Raw genomic sequence first — 15,018 nt, 5'->3', positions numbered from 1 at the left:
TCCTCTACAGGAGACGTTGGAGTAAGCTGCGCGTGCGCAGTACGACAAGCAACGCTCTCCTTTTTCCTTTACGGAAGAGGGAGACGAGGAGCTGCGCGTGCACAATGCTGACAAGCCGTACTCTTACTCCGCCATGGAGGACTCGCGCGTGCGCAGTGCGACAAGAATAGATCGGAGAGCAGCGTACGCTCACTGCTTCTCATTCCCCGGGCTTGGGGCTGCGCGTGCGCAGTGGGATAAGCAGTGCTCTCATTCCTCCAGGGTGTCTGCGCCCCACACCACTGGAGAAATTACACTGCTTAGCCGGTATTGCACCACCTGACATCCGCCGGGAAGTAGCAGCCAATAGTGAAAGGACCAAGGCAGAGACATCTCCAGCTCATTCCCTGTTTAGGTATCAGCCAGCATGTCAACGACTTAAATCAAGACATAGTTTTCTTAGATCTACAGAGACACTCGCTGGAACACCCCAGCAAGCGAGAGTCCAAAAGTGGCAGGCCCAAACCCAGCACCTGAATTCATGGGTGATACTAGATGAGAGACTCCCCCCTGGGCACTCAGAAGACTGGGCGACTTGGAAGGTGCTGAACAGACTACGCTCTGGCACCACGAGATGCAGAGCCAACTTCAAGAAATGGGGCTACAAAGTAGAATCCACGACATGTGAGTGTGGAGAAGAGTAAACCACTGACCACCTGCTGCAATGCAACCACATGCACAATGGAGGACCTCCTTGCGGCAACACCAGAGGCACTCCAAGTGGCCAGATACTGGTCAAAGGACATTTAATCAACTACCAAGCTTGCAAACTTTGTGTTTTGTCTGTTTGTTTTGTTAAAAATGTAATACAAATGTCTGGTTGCTCCTGACACGATAAATAAATAAATCCCCTGCCACGCGTTGCTGTGACCCAGATACTGGTCGAAGGATATTTAATCAACTACCAAGCTTGCAAACTCTGTTTTGTCTGTTTCTTAAAAATTTGTTAAAAATGTAATACAATTGTTTGGTTGATACTGACACGATAAATAAATAAATAATAAATTCAAGGTGCAGGTACTTACCTACACAGCCCTAAACGATTTGGGACCTGCCTACCTTCGTGACCGCATCTCCGTTTACAAACCCGCTTGTTCCCTCCTATCATCTGGAGAGGCCCTGTTCACGATCCCACCTGCGTCGCAGGCGCGCCTGGTGGGGACGAGGGACAGGGCCTTCTCTGTGGTAGCCCCCCGACTGGAACTGTCTCCCCAAGGATATCAGACAAGCCCCAACGCTGGCTGTCTTTAGGAAGAGCCTGAAGACCTGGCTGTTCCAGTGTGCCTTTCCAGAATAGGAAACTCCTGGCCTCAATCCCCAAATGCACATTGTTAGAGACTCAGGATTGTCTGCACATTGCACCTACATCCAACACCCTTCACATTTTACCTGTCAAGCTCAGCACCTTTAATTTTATCCATTACATTTGGTTTTAATTGTGTCATGATGTTATTGTTTATTGTCTTATTGTCTTGCTTGATGGTTTATTATTTGCTTATGAGTTTATTGTGTATTGTATGCCGTGTTGTCGGCGGCCTTGGCCATTGTAAGCCGCATCGAGTCCTTCGGGAGATTTTGCGGGGTATAAATAAAGTTAATAAATAATAATAATAATAATAAATCCACGGGAGGACGGGTAGTAGGAGCTGCACGTGCGCAGTACAACAAGACTGGCTCATTCTACGGGAGAGGGAGGAGTACAACGCTTACAAGCTGTACTTTCATTTCGCCAATATGAAAGAGCCGCGCGTGCGCAGTGCGACAAGTATGTTGTTCATTCGTTCAGTCATCTCCAACTCTTCGTGACCTCATGGACCAGCCCACGCCAGAGCTCCCTGTCGGCTGTCACCTCCCCCAGCTCCTTCAGAGTCAAGCCAGTCACTTCAAGGATGCCATCCATCCATCTTGCCCTTGGTCGGCCCCTCTTCCTTTTACCTTCCACTTTCCCCAGCATAATGGTCTTCTCTAGGCTTTGCTGTCTCCTCATGATGTGGCCAAAGTACTTCAACTTTGTCTCTAGTATCCGTCCCTCCAATGAGCAGTCGGGCTTTATTTCCTGGAGGATGGACTGGTTGGATCTTCTCGCAGTCCAAGGCACTCTCAGAACGCTCCTCCAACACCACAGTTCAAAAGCATCTATCTTCCTTCGCTCAGCCTTCCCTAAGGTCCAGCTCTCACATCCGTAGGTGACTACAGGGAATACCATGGCTTTGACTAGGCGGATCTTTGTTGCCAGTCTGATGTCTCTACTCTTTACTATTTTATCGAGATTGGACATTGCTCTCCTCCCAAGAAGTAAGCATCTTCTGATTTCTTGGCCACAATATGCATCTGCAGTAATCTTTGCACCTAGAAATACAAAGTCTGTCACAGCCTCCACATTTTCTCCCTCTATTTCCCAGTTGTCAATCATTCTTGTTGCCATAATCTTGGCTTTTTTATGTTTAGCTGCAACCCAGCTTTTGCGTTTTCTTCTTTCACCTTGATCAGAAGGCTCCTCAGCTCCTCCTCGCTTTCGGCCATCAGAGTGGTGTCATCTGCATATCTGAGGTTGTTAATGTTTCTTCCAGCAATTTTCACCCCAGCTTTGCATTCATCAAGCCCCGCACATTGCATGATGTGTTCTGCATACAAGTTAAAAAAGTTGGGTGAGAGTATGCAGCCTTACCATACTTACTTACTTACTTACTTAGGCGATCCCTCGTTGGACGAGTAAGATGGTCTTCCTTGATGACTATTTTTGTGGGTTTGTAGGTGGCTGTGGAGCCGTATTCTTGACCCGCATCTTCTCCCACAGTGAAGGCATTGGTTTCCAGGTGGAAGGCGGTCCCGGTTGGGGTTGGCTTGACGCGCCTTCCTCCTGGCACGTTTCTCTCTTTCACCCTCCACTTGTGCCTCCTCAAATTCTGCAGCACTGCTGGTCACAGCTGACCTCCAGCAGGAGCGGTCAAGGGCCAGGGCTTCCCAGTTCTCAGTGTCTATGCCAGAGTTTTTAAGGTTGGCTTTGAGGCCATCTTTAAATCTCTTTTCCTGCCTTGCCGTATGCCTTTCCCAATCTTGAACCAGTCTGTTGTTCCATGGTCAGTTCTTACTGTTGCTACTTGGTCCTTGCGGCATCACCAGAGGCACTCCAAGTGGCCAGCTACTGGTCAAAGGATATTTAATCAACTACCAAGCTTGCAAACTCTGTTTTGTCTGTTTCTTAAAAATTTGTTAAAAATGTAATACAATTGTTTGGTTGATACTGACACAATAAATAAATAAATAAATAATAAATTCAAGGTGCAGGTACTTACCTACAAAGCCCTGAATGGTTTGGGACCAGCCTACCTGCGTGACCGCATTTCCATCTACGAACCCACGCGTTCTCTTCGGTCATCTGGGGAGGCCCTGTTCGTGATCCCACCAGCGTCACAGGCGCGCTTGGTGGGGACGCGGGACAGGGCCTTCTCCGTAGTGGCCCCCCAACTCTGAAACACCCTCCCCAAAGACCTTAGACAAGCCCCTTCATTGGCTATCTTCAGAAAGAACTTAAAAACCTGGCTTTTCCGATGCGCCTTCCCAGATTAGGAAATCTCCACTACCGAGTCCCACAAGCACTTTACCAGAACCAATGATTGCTGCACATTGCACATCGCACTTGCCCTAGAAACCCTTTATACACCTCCTGTCAAATCAGCACTTTTAATCCTTGTACCCACCTTTTGGCCCGGCCCAGTTTTATTGTGTTTGAATGTACTGGGCTTGTTGTTTACTTTGCTTTAATTTGTTTTACTTGTTTGATTTGCTTGATTGTATTGTTATGTTGTATTGTTGTGGCCTTGGCCTGTTGTAATCCGCATCGAATCCTCTGGGAGATGCTAGCGGGGTACAAATAAAGTTTAATAATAATAATAATAATAATAATAATAATAATAATAATAATAATAATAATAATTGTACAGATTCCTCAGGAGAGAGACAAGGTGGCTTGGTATGCCCATCCCACCAAGAACTTGCCACAATTTATATGTGGCAAGTATAGCTCTCCTTATTCCTCCAGAGGGGAGCTTACAAGCAATACACTCCTTCGTCCACAGGAGGGCGAGAAGCCGCGCGTGCGCAGTGCAACAAACATGTTCTTATTTCTCCACGGGAGAGGGGGAGGTAAACCGCGCGTGCGCAGCGCGACAAGAGCGTTTAATTTGCCCCCCCCCACCGCTGAGGGAGGAGACGCGCGTGCGCAGTGGGAGCGAACCTTCTCTCGCCTGTAGTTGGGCTCCTCTTCTCTTTCTTCCCGCCATTTTGTCTGAGGGGACAACCAGGAAAAGGAGCCCGAAAGAGAAGCGCGACGTCGCCACTGAGAAGGTCTCGGGTTGCTCTCGTCTTCTGAGAGAAATCTTGCGGCCGCTGTGTGAGGGATGGCTGAGTCGGCGGCGACGGCGGCTCCAGGTGTGGAAGGCGAAGAGGCCTCCTCGCCTTCCTCCTCCTCCTCCCGACGCCTGGCCGAGCTCCGCGTCATCGACCTGCGGGCCGAGCTGAAGCGCCGCAGCCTGGACACCGCCGGCAACAAGAGCGTCCTCCTCGAACGCCTCCGCAACGTGAGCCCCGTTTCCATTTTCAGAAAAGAAAGCCTGAGGGGAAATCAGCGCTAGGGCGATCTGCAATATTCTATGCAATATAGCAGTCTTATTCTATTTCAATATTATTATATGTTATTATAGTGTACTATAATAATTATTATTATATAATGTATTGCGCTATATTAGTATATTATATATTGTGCTATGCTAATAAGGTAATATATTGTATGTACATATATTGATGATATTATAATGTGATACAATATAATACTAATAATACAATATTTTATATTACATGTAATATTATTAATCATAGTGTAATATTGTAATAATGTAATATTACATGTAATATTTTTATTAATAATGTAATATTGTAATAATGTATTATTACATGTAATATTAATCATAATGTGATACAATATAATACTAATAATACAATATTTTATATTACATGTAATATTATTAATCATAATGTGATACAATATAATACTAATAATACAATATTTTATATTACATGTAATATTAATCATAATGTGATACAATATAATACTAATAATACAATATTTTATATTACATGTAATATTATTAATCATAATGTAATATTGTAATAATGTAATATTACACGTAATATTATTAATCATAATGTGATACAATATAATACTAATAATACAATATTTTATATTACATGTAATATTTTTATTAATAATGTAATATTGTAATAATGTATTATTACATGTAATATTATTAATCATAATGTGATACAATATAATACTGATAATACAATATTTTATATTACATGTAATATTATTAAGCATAATGTAATATTGTAATAATGTAATACTACATGTAATATTATTAATCATAATGTGATACAATATACTAATAATACAATATTTTATATTACATGTAATATTATTAAGCATAATGTAATATTGTAATAATGTTATATTACATGTAATATTATTAATTCTAATGTAATATTACATGTAATATTATTAATCATAATGTGATACAATATAATACTAATAATACAATATTTTACATTACATGTAATATTATTAATCATAATGTAATATTGTAATAATGTAATATTACATGTAATATTATTAATCATAATGTGATACAATATAATACTAATAATACAATATTTTATATTACATGTAATATTAGTCATAATGTAATACTGTAATAATGTAATATTACATGTAATATTATTAATCCTAATGTGATACAATATAAGACTAATAATACAATATTTTATATTACATGTAATATTATTAATCCTAATGTAATTCAATATAATACTAATAATGCAATATAATTATTATATGTAATATTACTCAGGATATTGCAGTATACTGGTATTTATTTATTTATTTTATTTCTTTCTACTATTTCTATCCCGTCTGTCCTCTACTCCCGTAAAGGGGTAATTTATAATACTGATATTGTGCTATGCTATAAAGATAATGTATTGTATACTAGCCGTCCCCTGCCACGCGTTGCTGTGGCCCACGTGGGAGTTCTGTGTGGGAGGTTTGGCCCAATTCTATCGTTGGTGGGGTTCAGAATGCTTTGTGATTGTAGCTGAACTATAAATCCCTGCAACTATAACTCCCAAATGTCAAGATTCTATTTTTCCCACACTCCACCAGTGTTCACATTTGGACATAGTGAGTATTTGTGTAGAGTTTGGTCCATATCCATCATTGTTGAGTCCACAGTGATCTCTGGATGTAGGTGAACTACAACTCCAAAACCAAAGGACACTGCCCACCAAACCCTTCCAGTATTTTCTGTCGGTCATGGGAGAACTGTGTGCCAAGTTTGGTTCAATTCCATTGTTGGTGGGGTTCAGAATGTTCTTTGATTGAGGGTGAACTATAAATCCCAGCAACTACAATTCCCAAATGACAACCCATACATTGGGTTGTTAGATGTATTGTGTCCAAATTTGGTGCCAATTCGTCCAGTGGTTTTTGAGTTCTGTTAATCCCACAAACATTACATTTTTATTTATATAGATACACATAAAATTATAATACAATATAATACTAATAATACAGTATAATACAATAATTATATATTACATGTAATATTAGTAATAATATTGCAGTATAGTCGTATGGTACAACGTAGTAAGATATAATACTAATATGCTATGCTAATAATATACTATATATTATATGTACATATAATATTGATAATATTGTAATTTAATATAATACTAATAATAAAGAATAAAATGATTATATATTATATATTACATGTAGTATTATGAAATATTACTAATGATATTGCCGTATAGTGGTATAGCACAATATAGTAATATATAATACCAATATTGGGCTATGCTAATAAGATAATATATTATATTTACAGATAATTTGTAATCCGCTCTGAGTCCTCTTTGGGGGGAAGACACCTCCCAATAAAGGATTCCCCCAGACAGGAAGCAGACAGGCTTTGAAGCTGCAAGGCCATTCAATACTAATCAAGGTGGCCAATTGCAACATTCACACTTGCCTCCAACAGACAAGAGTTCTTTCTCCTGCCCTGGACATTATTCCACAGATATATAAACCCCACTTGCCTAGTTTGCAACAAACCTCACAACCTCTGAGATTCCTGCCATAGATGTGGGTGAAACGGCAACATTGTAAATAAAAATTCTATAAATACTAAAACGTATTTCTGTAAAATACATATTAAAATACAGAGATTATTATAAATATTGCATGATATGTATGTATCATGTATTCTAGAAAGGTTCTGTTTATCTATCTATCTATATATATATATATATATATACAGTATATTCTGGCGTATAAGACTACTTTTTAACCCAAGAAAATCTTCTCAAAAGTCAGGGGTCGTCTTATACGCAGGTGTGGTCTTATGCATGGGAGTCGTCTTAATTCTATATTTTAACTGGAAAAGTTGGGGGTCGTCTTATACACCCAGTCGTCTTATAAGCCGGAATATACGGTATATATATGAAGAAGAAAACTTTATTTTTAACCTATCCTCTCTCCCCTGTGGGGGTGGGGGGGTGGGATTAAGGGCTGCCTCCAAAGGCGACAAAAGCAAAAATGGCAAACATTCAATGCTATGTGAATGACAAAGTAAAACATTAAAACAGTTAAAAATACTCAAACTAAACTAAACACACAAAAAAAATTAAAACAGACAGTTAAAATAAACAACTGAAAATCCTGGCTAAAACAAATACATTAATAAAGCATCATAACTAGCACATTGAACATTTAAAATCTCTATAACAATATAACTCCTCAATAGGAGTGAGCATTGTCAATATATATATATATATATATATATATGTTCTATTATATATTTCATATGAATGTTCTATAATACATTCAATATAAAATATATATTTATAAAAGTTATATTAAATATTCTATTATAAATATGTGTTGTGAGTGTTTTAATAGATACTTTTTTATTTGTCTGGACATTTCTATACCGCCTTTCTCCAAGGACTCAAGGCGGTTTATAACAAAACATAACAGTATAAATAACCCATTAAAACAATCCCAATCTATAATATAGGTTATATGTGTTGTATGAAAGTTCTATAATATTTTATATTCAAAGATAGTTTATAAAAGTCCTGTACATTGTTATATAAAATATATAATATAAATCTATATAAATAAAAATGTAATGTTCGTTTGTGGGATTAACAGAACTCAAAAACCACTGGACGAATTGACACCAAATTTGGACACAAGACACCGAGCAAGCCAATGTATGTCCTTTACTAAAAAAAAAATATAATGATTTTGTCATTTGGGAGTTGTAGTTGCTGGGATTTATAGTTCACCTACAATCAAAGAGCATTTTGAACCCCGCTAACGATGGAATTGAACCAAACTTGGCACACGGTTCTCCCAAGACCAACAGAAAATACTGGAAGGGTGTTCTTTGGTTTTGGAGTTGTAGTTCACCTACATCCAGAAATCACTGTGGATTCAAACAATGATGGATCTGGACCAAACTCTACACGAATACTCAATATGCCCAAATGTGAACGCTGGTGTAGTTTGAGGAAAATAGAATCTTGACATTTGGGAGTTGTCGTTGCTGGGATTTATAGTTCCTCTACAATCACAGAGCATTCTGAACCCCACCAACGATAGAATTGGGCCAAACCTCCCACACAGAACCCCCATGTGGGTCACAGCAACACGTGGCAGGGGACGGCTAAACTATATAAATAAAAACGCAATGTTCATTTGTGGGATTAACATAACTCAAAAACAACTGGACGAATTGACACCAAATTTGGACACAATACACCTATCAGACCAACGAGTGACCATCACTCATAAAAACACTGAAAAACACAGTGTAAGGGACTTTAAATCCACAAAAGCAAAAATACACTACAGCACATGCACAAAAACGACTACCCCTTGTTTTAGTGTTTTATTGTTTTGCTTGATGTTTTATTATTTGCTTATGAGATTTACTGTTATATTTGTATGTTGTTGTTGTTGGCGGCCTTGGCCTTTGTAAGCCGCATCGAGTCCTTCGGAAGATTTTGCAGGCTATAAATAAAGTTAATAATAATAATAAACAAAAACACAATAGCATATCCACACTCTCTTCTGGACTACAGCTCCCAGCATCCCTAGAACAGGTCCTTTAGGAGAGGAGGATGAGCCAAATGCGCTGCTTCCAAGATGCAAGCTTTCTTCTCCTTGGATTTCTTTGAGAGCATCCCAATCCCTGCATATTTCCTATTTTCTATTCCTGGACTGCAAGTCCCAGCAATCCTCTAGATAGATAGATTAGATAGAGATAGGTAGGTAGGTAGGTAGGTAGGTAGGTAGATAGGTAGATAGTTCGATCAGGAGGACTGCTGGGACCTGCAGTCCAAGAATAGGTAGAGAAGGAAGAAGGAAAGAAAGCAAAAGGGAAAGAAAAGGGAGGGGGGAGAGGAAGGGAAGTGAAAGAGAAGGAAGGAAGGAGAGAAAGAAAAAGAGGGAAGGATGGAAAGGAAGGGAGGAGAGAAAGAGGGAGGGGTTGGCCACAGCAACGCGTGGCGGGTACAGCTAGTACTATATAAATGTTTATACATATATACATAAACTGTTCTATAATATACATTGTATGTAGTATATATCTCTTCATAAGTCTATTATATATTATAAATGTTCTTTTATATATGCAGAGTGAGAGATTGTGTGAATATTTTATAATGTTTTTATATTATATACCAATATATTTTATAAATGTTCTATACATAATTATATAACTATTATATGAAACGTCTGTAGTATATATGTTGTGTATGTGTGTATATATATGTTATATCAACACACACACACACACATATATATATGTATACACACACACACACACACACACACATATATGTCTTTATATAATATATGTAAGACAACAATATCCTTTTAACATGTTCAGTAGGCCAGTTAGGATCTCATTCTGTAAGACAATCAGGATATAATCAAATAAGCATTTATTAATGAGATTTATGTTTTCTATTTTTAAGAATAATTCCTCCACACATCTCAGTTAAAAACAGGGAATTTTCCCAAATTAAAAGTGCCGCATTTTTCATATTTATTTGGCAACAAAACAAATGCTCCCAGATTTCCTTACAAATTGTTTATTTGACCTTGTCCTCTATAGATTTATGGCAGACTCAGAGAAATGATACCATATCATAACTGGTTTTATTTCTTTCTGTAATGTACATAAGACAACAATATCCCTTTTATCATATAGGATAAGCTGGTTTGGACCTCATTTTGTAAGAAAGTCAGGATGCAAATAAAACATTTGTAATGAGATGGATATGATCCTTTCATTTTTAAAATAATGCCCCCAGAAGCCTGAATCTAAGAAATAAAACCATATATATAATATACATAAAGAAATAAAATTATGTATATATAATATACATCTCAGATCTACTTACAAATTGTTTATTTTACAGCTTTCTGCCCTCAAGTTGCCTATGGATTTATGGCAGTTAAACTGTCAAAGAGATAAAACCATATCTATTTATAAGCTTAGTTTTATTTCTAAATATATTATACACATGGCAACAATACCCTTTTCACATGTATAATAGGCCAATTTAAATGCCGTTCTGTAAGAGTCTGAATATAAAACAAAAGATTCTTTTTAATGACATGGATGTAGTCCATTCATTTTTTAAATAACTTCCTTACTCGGGATGTATGAGTGAAGCATTAAAAATAGGGATTTTCTCCAAATTACCATTGTAATTTCATTAATATTATATCCTGCTGCTTTTTCCACAATACCCTTTTTAGCATGCACAATATGCCAGTTTGGGTCTCATTCTGGAATAATATCATGATATAAATCAAACAATTGTTTTAAATGAGGTAGATTTAGTCTGGGGGAAGATGCACTCATTTTCTCTGTGAAGGAACATACCTTCAAGCAACATTTCGAATTTATATGATACTAGTTTAGGTACCCGGCAATGCCAAGGTTAGTTTTTTTTTAATAGTGCTATTAATAAGAAATAGTAATCACTTGTGTTTGTTTTATGAATGTCCCCATTCGAAAATGTATAAGGATGTGGGTGAACTAAAACTCCTGGCATTGTGGGTCAATTCCCTTCAAACTCCACCAGTATTCAAAGATGGCGATGTTGGGTCTGTGTGCCAAGTTTGGTCCAGATCCATCATCTGTGGGGTTGACAATGATGTTTGATTGTGGGTGAACTACAATTCCCAACATCAATGTCAATCTCTCCTCCCCCCAAAAAACCCCCACCAATGTTCAAAGCTGGTCATGTTGAATCTGTGCCAATTTTTGTCCAGATCCGTTGTTAGTGGGAGTCATAGGGCTCTCTGGAAGTGGGAGCCATCTTGGAAATTGCCCACAAACATACATAAATACTCACAAACGCACATGCATGCATACAAACTTTGATGTTTATTATACATACAGATTTACTTAAAAGTTTAGCCATGTGGACCATTAAATAAGATCTGATTTATACAGATAGGTTATCCTTCAGTGGGCCAGCAATAAGATACATTAAATAGTGAAAATCCAATAGGCTAATGCTAGCATATTTGAGGACTTCCCTGTTTGACCTTTAGGCTGCCCTAAGATCCCATGAAGAAGGATGAAATGGAAATAATTTAATAAATTGTTTTGGTACTTCCAGATAGAGCCAGAGACATTTGCACAGTTGATATTTTTGTTGTGGTTTTTGGCTGATGGAGCAGAGATATAGAAGAATAACACTCACAGCCATAATGACCCATGTAATGCAATTTGTCACCACTCTTGGATTGGAAGTTTATTTTTTCTTGTAAGAAGTATTGTTTTCATCAATGTGTCTTTATAGTGTCTTAATTAATTGTCTGGTGACCCATAACATTAAACACCAGTGATTACTGGTAATAAAAGTAAAGTATAAAATACAAGTAGGATATTGTTTCCCTGTTTGTTTTTTTCCACATTCCACATGTTGCTGTTTGTTGGTTACTTTTTGTAGAACTGCCTTTTCCATCCTCTCAAAGCCCTTTTCAATCTCTGTTCATTGAATAGGTTTTCTCTTTTGAGTGGGACTACTAATAGAAACCAGACCCATAGATTACCCTGTATCAATAAATAATCTAATCAGTAAAGGACAATGTAGAGTGGAGAAAGATTGAAAGGCAATAATTTATTTGGGCAGTGAAATTGGGCAATACATTTGGGAAGTGAAATGGGGGACATAATTGGTTTGGGGAAATTGAATTTGAACAGAGCAATGGAAGAAGTTTGAGCACGAGGGAATTATGACAGTGGGAACACAGTTTTGCCAAATCGGGAAGCATAATAATACATAAAAAATACTACCATCATGCCATGTTTATGGTTTGATTATTTGTGAGTTGCAAACGCGACTCCCTCCACAGCAGTCCCATCTACACAGTGTGAAAGAATAATAAAGCCAGAGCCTTCCTGTTTCTGAAGCAACTCACAGCTGTCCCTTTCCAACAGGCAATTGAGGAAGAAGGAGGAAATCCTGATGAAATTCCCGTTGCTTCAGAGAGTACTCCAAAGAGAACCCCCAAAAGAACTGTGAAAGGTACAAAACGGTCTGCTGTTGTGCTGTTAACATTTTTTTTCTCGTTTCAACATAATTTCTTCCACAAATATGCATTTTGGACTGATTTCTGGCTTTGTCGCCCAGGGTCTTTGATTTGTTTCTTTCTGTTATACAGTTAGCAAATTAGTTTTTGTTTGCTTTCTTCTTTCATCCTTAGATGTTACTGTTTGGATCTTGCCTTTTAAATCGCTTTGCTGACTGCTACTTTTAACAGTACATTTGCACAATTTAGAAACAATATGTTTCAATTCATCTTCGCCATTCATTGCCCTCTTATTCAATGTCTTGAGGCGTGAGGGGGCCATGATTTTATGATTTGGGATTTCTTCAGAATCTCCCATTGAAGAAGCCAGCTGCATCCGTATCTTGGGAAGTCTGACTTGGCCATGATGGTCCATGCTCTGGTTACATCCCGTATAGATTACTGCAACACACTCTGTGTGGGGTTGCCTTTGAAGACTGTACAGGAGCTTCAACTGGTCCAACGGGCGGCAGCCAGGTTGCTCACCGGTGCACCATACAGGGAGCATCCTCTGCTGCCGATCTGCTACCGAACACAATTCAAAGTGCTGACTTCACTCTATAAAGCCTTAAACGGTTCCGGCCCAGCATACCTGTCCAATGAACCATCTTGGAGACTAATATCATCTGGGGAGGCCCTGCTCTCGGTCCCACCTTCCCTGCAAGCACGGGACAAGACACAGGGCCTTCTCAGTGGTGGCCCATCTCTAGTGATATCAGAGCAGCCCCCTCCCTCCTAGTGTTTAGAAAGAGAATCAAAACCAGGCTAAGGGAACAGGCCTTTGAAAAATAGAGCAGTACAGGATATTTTATGAAAATGTGCAGTTTGACCTTGGAATGACCTCAGACTCTGACTCTGGATGGTGTGATTCATTGAAATGTATTTTAAGTATGTGTACAATGTCTTAATTTTAACTCATGTTTTTAGCTGATACTGTATGTTTTAAAGCACTGTGAAGGTGCGATTGTAAGCCGCCTTGAGTCCCCCTCGGGGTAGAAAAAGGCGGGATATAAATAAGATAAATATTAAATACATATGAAATATATTTGACACCTCCCCCAAAGTACTGACATTTCTAATAGTATGTATACCAGGCATGTGCAAACTTTCTAACTTGGGAGCCACATGGTGGACCGGAGTGGGGTGGGCAGACCGAAAGGGAGGGCGTTCTCCCCAAGTCCTCTTCTTGCCAGGAGGACTGACTGCCCAGAAAGGAAGAGAGCTTTTCCCTCCTGTCACACCCACCTCTCACTTTCACTCTCATTCTTTTCTCTCTTCAACACACCAATATGCACACACCTTTCCCCTTGGAGGCTCAGCCTTGACACAAAAAGGGGTGTATGGGAAGAGAAGGAGGTCCGTTCAAGATGGGGGCAGGGAGAAAGATGAGAGGCAGCTTTCCTCCCCTTCCGCTTCTCTTTTGGAGGCAGAAAGTGAAGGAAAGACAAAGCATTTGGATCCCGAAAGGGTTGGCCTTGGTCAGGACGGATGGATGAGAGAGAGAAAGTGTTTCTATTAGAACCTGTTCTGCCTTCTCCTGATATAGAATTCTAGAGCTGGAAGAGACCCCCCCCCCCCCCCCCGGGCCATCCAGTCCAACCCCCTTCCTTGCAGGAAAACAACTCCCAATACATAGCCTCTGCAGAAAGGCCTCCAAAGAAGGAGAGTCCACCACACTCTGAGGTAGCTTATGCCACTCTCCAACTGCTCTTACTCTGAGGAAGTTCTTCCTAATCTTTTCAGTCTATTCTCTTTCCCTGCCATTTGAAACCATTGTTCCCTTGTGCCCTGGTCTCTAGAGCATCAGAAAATCAGTCCCCTCTCTACCTTCTCTTCTTCCAGCTACACATCCCCCAGGAGGAAAGGAGAAAGGAAAAGAGGAAGAGAAGGAAGGAAGGGTGGAAGAGAATGGAAGGAAGGGAAGGAGGAAAGAAAAGGAAGGAAAGACAAAAAGGGAGGAAAGAGGGAAGAAAGGATGGTCGAAATGGTGGAAGGGAAGGATGGAAGTAGAAAGAGGGAGGCAAGGAAGAAAGAAAGGGAAGGATGGAAGGAAGGAAGAGAGAAGGAAGGGGGAATAGGATGGTGTGAGAGAGGAGGGCCTGAGAAAAGAGCCCAAAGGGGCCTGGGTTTGCCCATACCTGGTCTATACCGTCACTTGGTATTCCTTGGTGGTTTCCCCATTCAGGTCCTAACCAGGCGTGATCCTGTTTAGTTTCCCAGGTTAGACAGCATCTTGTTTCTTCAGAGTATTGAATTCC

General features: G+C 39.3%; 1 protein-coding gene across 3 annotated transcripts in view; it reads left to right on the top strand.

The window, feature by feature from the left end:
• Nucleotides 1–4,245: 4,245 nt before the first annotated feature.
• LOC132781054 (scaffold attachment factor B1-like) overlaps nucleotides 4,246–15,018 on the top strand; it is a 47,040-nt gene continuing 36,267 nt past the window's right edge. For all 3 annotated transcript variants that reach the window (XM_060784981.2, XM_060784982.2, XM_060784980.2), the window contains exons 1-2: nucleotides 4,246–4,619; nucleotides 12,630–12,717. In XM_060784981.2, the coding sequence (XP_060640964.2) occupies nucleotides 4,440–4,619; nucleotides 12,630–12,717 (268 nt within the window). In that variant the 5' untranslated portion in view covers nucleotides 4,246–4,439. The remainder of the gene's footprint in view (nucleotides 4,620–12,629; nucleotides 12,718–15,018) is intronic.

The sequence above is a fragment of the Anolis sagrei genome, chromosome X, assembly GCF_037176765.1.
Source record: "Anolis sagrei isolate rAnoSag1 chromosome X, rAnoSag1.mat, whole genome shotgun sequence".
NCBI lineage: Eukaryota > Metazoa > Chordata > Lepidosauria > Squamata > Dactyloidae > Anolis > Anolis sagrei.
This window is presented reverse-complemented; position numbering and strand designations above follow the sequence as displayed.